The sequence below is a fragment of the Plecotus auritus genome, assembly GCF_963455305.1.
Source record: "Plecotus auritus genome assembly, chromosome: 2".
Taxonomy (NCBI): Eukaryota; Metazoa; Chordata; class Mammalia; order Chiroptera; family Vespertilionidae; genus Plecotus; species Plecotus auritus.
The window spans coordinates 229,276,021-229,284,180 of record NC_137771.1 but is presented as its reverse complement, the minus strand read 5'-3'; the positions used below and the strand labels follow the sequence as shown (position 1 = coordinate 229,284,180).

Sequence of the window (8,160 nt, the reverse complement as noted above, 5' to 3'; positions counted from 1 at the left end):
ATAGTGGAATGCGGGGAGCAGCCGTGACGTACAGCTGTGGGGACATGCTAGACGCCAACACCAGGAAAATGCCGCCCCGTTTGCGCGGAGAAAGCAGGACGCAGGCCCCTCTGCAGCGGCGGGGGGGGGGGGGGGGGGACCCCGCTGGTGTCGGTGCTCAGGGAGGCCGGTCACACGGAGAGCGGGTCCTGAGGAGGAGCCCCAGCACAAGGAACCAAGTCGCACCGGCTCTGCCCGGTGACCGGCCTATCGCAGGCGAGTTCGGGAATTGCTCTCTACGAGGAAAGAAGGACATTCATTGTGAAGGAGGAGGAGGCTTGAGCTCATGGCGCGCAGGAGGGTTGAGAGGAGTGGGATGGGGAGGGGAGGTTTCTAACACCAGAAGGAGTGAAAGGTCCCATTAACACCAGGAGTGACAGGTCCCATTAACACCAGGAAGGAGTGACAGGTCCCTCTAACACCAGAAGGAGTGACAGGTCCCGCTGACACCAGGAAGGAGTGACAGGTCCCATTAACACCAGAAGGAGTGACAGGTCCCGCTGACACCAGGAAGGAGTGACAGGTCCCTCTAACACCAGAAGGAGTGACAGGTCCCTCTAACACCAGGAAGGAGTGACAGGTCCCATTAACACCAGAAGGAGTGACAGGTCCCATTAACACCAGAAGGAGTGACAGGTCCCATTAACACCAGAAGGAGTGACAGGTCCCATTAACACCAGGAAGGAGTGACAGGTCCCATTAACACCAGAAGGAGTGACAGGTCCCTCTAACACCAGAAGGAGTGACAGGTCCCATTAACACCAGAAGGAGTGACAAGACCCATTAACACCAGGAAGGAGTGACAGGTCCCATTAACACCAGAAGGAGTGACAGGTCCCTCTAACACCAGAAGGAGTGACAGGTCCCTCTAACACCAGGAAGGAGTGACAGGTCCCATTAACACCAGGAAGGAGTGACAGGTCCCATTAACACCAGGAAGGAGTGACAGGTCCCATTAACACCAGGATGGAGTGACAGGTCCCATTAACACCAGGAAGGAGTGACAGGTCCCACTAACACCAGGAAGGAGTGACAGGTCCCACTAACACCAGGAAGGAGTGACAGGTCCCATTAACACCAGGATGGAGTGACAGGTCCCATTAACACCAGGAAGGAGTGACAAGACCCATTAACACCAGGAAGGAGTGACAGGTCCCATTAACACCAGAAGGAGTGACAGGTCCCATTAACACCAGGAAGGAGTGACAGGTCCCATTAACACCAGAAGGAGTGACAGGTCCCACTAACACCAGGAAGGAGTGACAGGTCCCACTAACACCAGAAGGAGTGACAGGTCCCACTAACACCAGGAAGGAGTGACAGGTCCCATTAACACCAGGAAGGAGTGACAGGTCCCTCTAACACCAGAAGGAGTGACAGGTCCCATTAACACCAGAAGGAGTGACAGGTCCCATTAACACCAGAAGGAGTGACAAGACCCATTAACACCAGGAAGGAGTGACAGGTCCCATTAACACCAGAAGGAGTGACAGGTTCCTCTAACACCAGAAGGAGTGACAGGTCCCATTAACACCAGAAGGAGTGACAGGTCCCATTAACACCAGGAAGGGTGACAGGTCCCATTAACACCAGAAGGAGTGACAGGTCCCATTAACACCAGGAAGGAGAAGGGGTGCCAGAAGAAGAGAGAGAACAAGATACTGAAAACCTATTTGAAGAAATAATGACAGAAAACTTCCCCGACCTGGTGAAAGAAATAGACTTACAAGTCCAGGAAGCGCACAGAACCCCAAACAAAAGGAATCCAAAGAGGACCACACCAAGACACATCATAATTAAAATGCCAAGAGCAAAAGACAAAGAGAGAATCTTAAAAGCAGCAAGAGAAAAACAGTTACCTACAAGGGAGCACCTATATGACTGTTAGCTGATTTCTCAACAGAAACTCTGCAGGCCAGACGGGAGTGGCAAGAAATATTCAAAGTGATGAATAGCAAGAACCTACAACCAAGATTACTCTACCCAGCAAAGCTATCATTCAGAATTGAAGGGCCAATAAAGAGCTTCACAGATAAGAAAAAGCTAAAGGAGTTCATCACCACCAAACCAGTATTATATGAAATGCTGAAATCTTTAAGAAGAGGAAGAAGAAAAAAGTAAAGAGAAAAATTATGAACAACAAATACATATCTATCAACAAGTGAACCTAAAATCAAGTGATTAAAAACCTGAGGAACAGAATAATCTGGTGAATATAATAGAATCAGGGGCATAGAAAGGGAGTGGACTGACAATTCTCAGGGGGAAAGGGGTATGGGGGGTTCAGGAAGAGACTGGACAAAAATCGTACACCTATGGATGAGGACAGTGGGGGGGAGGTAAGGGCAGAGGGTGGGGTGGGAACCGGGTGGAGGGGAGCTATGGGGGGGAAAAGGAGAAACAATTGTAATAATCTGAACAATAAAGATTTATTTAAAAAAAAAAAAAAGACGAGCCGCTGGGTCGCAGGGAAGGGACCATGAGGGCAGGGCCAGTTCCTGGAGGCCGCTGTCACCGACCGACGGGAACATCGACCCCTCCCCCACTGGGAAGTGTGACCTCGCCAAGGGCCCTCTTCTCAACACGCATGCTCACTCGGGGAAAACTCTTTTTCCAATCTTGCTAAGTCCTGGCTTATGTGTTTCATATATATATATTTTTTATTGACTTCAGAGAGAGGAAGGGAGACGGAGAGAGAGACAGAAACATCAGTGATGAGAATCACGGACCGGCTGCCTCCTGCGCGCCCCACGCTGGGGATCGAGGCCCCACCCTGGGCCTGGGCCCTGACCGGGAATCGAACCCTGACCTCCTGGTTCCTAGGTCGATGCTCAACCCCTGAGCCACACCGGCCAGGCAATTAATGACACCTTTTTTTTTTTTTTTAAGTGCAAATAGAAGAGCTTTAATGGCAAAACCGATGATTCCCCAAACAGAAACGAAGGCGAGGACCTAGTGGGCGGGGCAGCCGCGATGCTGTCGCCGTCCCACCATCAGCCTGAGCACAGGGGGCTCACACAGCCCTGCTGGGACACACCCCTGTGTGTGGAGGAGGATGGTCCCCTGCATAAAACACAGAGCAGGGCCCGGCCGGTTGGCTCCGTGGCTAGGGCGCCGGCCTGCGGACCAGAGGGTCCCGGGTTCGATTCCGGTCAAGGGCACCTACCTCAGGGGCGGGCCCCTCCCCGGCCCAGGCCCCGGATGGGGCTCGTGCAGGAGGCAGCCCATCGAGGCGTCTCTCTCACAGTCTCTCCCTCTCCCTCCCACTCTCCCTAAAGTCAGCGGGAAATGTCCTGGGGGTGGGGGGGGGGGAGGACTAACAGCAACAACAGAAGCAGAGCCCTGGCCTCGCCCACTTTCTGTGGAAACCTGGGAAGCTGCGGGAGAAAAGGACAGACGGGTCTTCAAAAGAACCGCCCGCCTCTGAGAAGCCGCACATGTCCCTGACCCCGTGGGAACGAGCAGAATAAACAGTGAGGGAGGCGAGCAAACAGCAGCTCCGAGGGGCCGCCCGGGGCCCCCAGGGATCCGTGTTCTAGAATAAACCTCCCGTCTCTGAGCGGCAGCGAGCGGCTTCCGAGAAGGGGGTGGGAGGGACACAGAGAGAAGCCAGGTCCTGCTGGGGAGCGACCCCGCGCCCCGTCCTCGCCTTCCTCTGAGGAGGGGTCGCTGACGGCGGGGAGGGGGCAGTAGGAACGTTGTACACGCCCCGACGGCGCCCACAGAACCGACAGGACCCGCCCCGAGGCGCCGGCCCGCTCGCCCCCACGCCGCCGGCGTTTCCCGGAGAATCCATCCCGAGCCACACCAGCGCGGACACACCCAGCGTGTCTCTGGCGTGAGGACAAGGGCGAGAGCAGGCCCCGACGTGGCGGGTCTCACCTTCTAGAACAGTCCAGGGAGCCGGCAGCTGACCACCCACCGACGGTCCGGTTCCGTGAGCGTAGCCCTGAGGAGCAGGCACAGAGCAGGCTCCGGAATTCAAGCTCACGCGTGTCTTAGAGGCGTGTTTGTGGGTCTCCGCCCAGGCTCACCCGCCCCGAGCTCTGGCTCGCTGCCGGCAGGTGAGGGGCCTGAGGCTGGGGCCCTGCTGGCGAGCCTCACGTCGGACACGACCCCCCCCTCCTCCTCTCAGGACGTCTGGGACCCCACCTGCCCCGCTGCCCACGCCCCCGCCTCCCCAGGCCACGCTCCCTTTTCCTTCACGGAAATGACTGCGCCCCGCCCCACGGAGGGGCCACCGGGCCTGGTCCGCGAGGGCCCTGGGGGACGAGGGACCGAGGATAAAGGACTCTGGAGACACTGCGAGGCCGAGTGACGCCGTTTATTGAAAGGAACCGAGCGAGACACGCTCCATCCCTCAGAAGCAAGAAATCGGGAGCAGGAGACGCAGCCGCGGCACCGGGACACGTCCAGGAAGCCCCAGAGGCGCACCGGCCGAGGGCAGGGCGAGACGGGCTGGGCGGCGGGCAGGTCACGGGGTCTCGCTGGCTCGCTGGCTCGCCGGCCGGCTCAGCAGGTCCTCCGGTAGCTGGACACGCAGGGCCGCTTGTAGGTCCTGGGGGCGCCGCCCGGCGGGCACACGGCGGAGCCGCCGGCAGGCTTGCAGCTGCTGGACACGAAGGTGAGCGGCCGGCTGCAGGCGGCGGAGCAGGGGCTGGCCACGCAGGCGGGCTGTCGCGGGCCGGCCACCCGCCCGGGGCTGGCGACGCGAGAGGCCGGGGGGCAGGCCGGGGGCTCGCCGCTGGGCTCCTGGGCGCAGTGGTCCAGCAGCCAGGAGCCCGTCTGGAAGGAGCTGGGCAGACAGATGCCGCTCAGGCAGTCGACGTCGTGCGTGGCGCCCGGGGCCCCCGGCACCCCCGGGACGGGGCAGGCTCCTGGCAGGGGCCTGGCCGAGCCGTTCCTCGGGGAGCAGTGGTAGGACATGGTGCAGACGGTGCAGACGGTGCAGACGGTGCGGACGGAGCGGACGGAGCGGAGAGGCGCGGAGAGGCGAGGGGAGAGCGTGCCAAGGGCTGCGGCTGCTCCAGCTGTGAGTGTCCCCGGGGCCCGCCCGGCGGCTTTTATGCGTCCCTGCAGGTGGGCGGGGCCCCGCCCGCTCTCCCGGCTCCTGAGCCCCCCCTTCCCCCCCCCCGCTCCCCGCCGCCGGCCTCAGAACACCCTGGGAACCTGCGGGTTCATTGCCTCCTGAGCAGCCTGCGTCCTCGTAAAGCCAGTTTAGTGGTTTGGCGGCTGCGTCACAGCCTCTGTTCTGGGCTCAGACCCGGGGGAGAGGCGGGTTGGCGGCTTCAAAGCCACGGCGGCCCTCCAGCCCACACACCGCCCTCCGGCGTGGACACGGCAGCGTCGGCCCGGCAGTGACACCGCCCACACCCATCCACGTCCACACCCCCCCCCCCCCCCGCGACCAGCACTAATGACCCCTCCCCTCCTCCCCCGTCCCTGCTGGTGCGCTGCCGGCTCTTAGGATTTCCCAGCACAACTCCGCCGCGCTCGCCGCTAACGGGCGTCCCAGGCAGCAGCCTCCCTGCGTGATGTCAAGGCGTGACGTCACCTGTGCGGGAAGAGGACGCGGGCTTGGACCGGGGCTGGCTCGGACACTCCCGAGGGGCAGGAGGCCGGAGGGCCGCGGGCGCCCACGAAGGGCTGTGTTTGCAGCCAAGTCCCTCTCAGCGCCACGCACGAGCTCGACTCCTGAAAATTGTCATCGAGGGGAACAGACACGGTGACTCACGGACGGGTCCCTGTGCCCGCGGGACCGGTAGGGCCTCACCATCGTCGTGTTCCTCCGAAGGGGTGCAGCGTCTTCCTCCAGGTGCCCCCCTCGAACCGGAGACATGCATTTTCACACAAACACTTGCAGATGGGATGTGTTTCACCCTGGCCGGCGTGGCTCAGTGGATAGAGCAGCCGTGGGCAAACTACGGCCCGCGGGCCGGATCCGGCTGTTCTATCCGGTTCTCTTGCTCTCCCCTCCGCTCCTTTACTTTGAATTTATATTCGTTCACACAAACACTCCATCCATGCTTTTGTTCCGGCCCTCCGGTCCAGTTTAAGAACCCATGGTGGCCCGCGAGTCAAAAAGTTTGCCCACCCCTGGTATAGAGTGTCAGCCTGCGGACTGAAGGGTCCCGGGTTCGATTCCCGGTCAGGGCACATGCCCGGGCTGTGAGCTCCATCCCCAGTGGGGGGCGTGCAGGAGGCAGCCGATCCATGATTCTCTCTCATCATGGATGTTTCTCTCTCTCTTTCCCTCTCCCTTCCTCTCTGAGATCAATAAAAATATATTTAAAAAAGAGGACGTGTTTCTATCATGGACACCCATGGGGTCTTCAAGGTCACGCCTCCATCAGGGGTCGGGGCGGCAGGGGGGGGCAGGCACGGGCCTGGGTAAGGAGGGTCTGTGAGCAGCGAGCTGTGACATGTAACCCGTGTCCCTTCCTGGGGAAACAGATGCGATCACCGTTCTCGGGGACTTCACTCGCTGCAACCCCCCCCCGCCCCCCCACTTCCGGACGCCCCGACGCCGAGGCCTCTGCCACCAGCACCCGCATCTCAGCCCGGGTCGCCTTCATGTCCACATCAAAACCACGCGAGGCCCCATCACTTCTTCAGCTGGCTCGCGGGCGGGAGAGGGGCACAGGGGGTCCCCGTGTTTGAGGCCCCGGGGGGACGGCCTGTTAAACGGGCGCCCGGCACCCGGCCGTGGTGGGAACGCATCAGAGGTCGCTGCTCAGCCCCCGAAGCCACTCGGGAGCGCAGGCCTGTAATTGGAGGCTAATGACAGGCCCCAGGAGAACGCCCGTGACTGTCCCGCTTCCCAGGGGCCAGCCGTCGCTCCCGCGGGACCCAGGTGCCCGGGTGTCGGGAGGTTCCCCGGCGATGACGAGGCCCCGCGATGCTGTGACGCGCTCTCCGCGTGGGAAGGGCCAGGGTGGGGAGGGCGGGCGCCCCGCGGGGTCGCAGCTGCTGAGGGAGGGGGTCCACCTCGTAGTGAATCAGGGGCCGACGCAGACGCCGTCGGGGGTGAAGTCACACGGGGTGACCCCACTTCCGGATCCCAGAGAGCTCCCTGGCCCTCCCTCTGTCCTCATTCCTCTTTCCCACTGAGTGTCCGAGACTGCAAAGGAACGGGTCCTGGGGGGCCTTCCATCCACTTCCGGGGGACATGACGTCTCCCAGGCATGGCCCGGCGGCCCCCCGGCACCGCGCCCGCAAGGCGGTCCTGCCACGGGAAGCAGCCCAAGTTCGTGGAGGTCGAAGGGCTCACCAAGGTCAAATGTAACACAATCCTTCTCCCTTTTTTATTGAGTTAATTGGGTGACACTGGTTCACAAACGTATCCAGGCTCCGGGTGCACATTCCACACGCACCATCTGTGCACCGCACACTGTCGCCACCCACGTCAGGTTCCACCCATCACGTCCACCCCCTTACCCTCCCCCACCCCACCCCCTTACCCTCCCCCACCCCACCCCCTCTCGGCCCGGCAATGACCACACTGTCCATGTCCATGAGTTTTTCTTTTTTTCTTTTTCGCTCAGCCCTCCACCTCCATCCCCCACCAGCCACCCTGCCACCATGGAAGGCCGCATGAAGTTACCTCAAATAATTAAAAATAGAACTGCCTTATGACCCAGCGATTCCACTTTGGGGACTTTACCCAAAAAAATCACAAAACACTAATTCAAAAGAGTATGTGCACCCCTATGTTCACAGCAGCGTTATTTACAACAGCCAAGATCTGGGAGCAGCCGGGGTGCCCATCAGCAGACGAGGGGATAAACAGCTTCGGTGCATCTACGCCGTGGAATACTACGCAGCCGTGAAAAGGGAGCAGGTCTTTGTAGCAGGGGGGAGACCACAGGGCGCTGGTCAACCAGGCTGACGCCTCACCGTCCACAACGCCAACAAGTCTTTTTGAGACAAAATGAACACGCCCTTCAGACCATCAGCTCTTGACCTGGACTCCTCGAGGAGAATTTGCATTAATGTGGGCGTCCGGAAATAAACGCACTGTCCCACCGGAAATGAACGCACTCAGCATCCAGCTGGTGTCAGGGTGAGCTACATGTTCCCTCGGAGCAGGCTCTCCCTGTGGCTCAGCTGCTCGGCCCCGCG

The 8,160-nt window shown here is 60.4% G+C and overlaps 1 protein-coding gene across 1 annotated transcript; it reads right to left on the bottom strand.

The window, feature by feature from the left end:
• Nucleotides 1-4,551: 4,551 nt before the first annotated feature.
• On the bottom strand, nucleotides 4,552-4,965 carry KRTAP11-1 (keratin associated protein 11-1; the record flags this gene model as incomplete). Its single annotated transcript, XM_080654300.1, has 1 exon — nucleotides 4,552-4,965. One exon carries the CDS (start codon nucleotides 4,963-4,965, stop codon nucleotides 4,552-4,554), a length of 414 nt encoding a protein of 137 aa, XP_080510426.1.
• Between the last annotated feature and the right edge of the window lie 3,195 nt (nucleotides 4,966-8,160).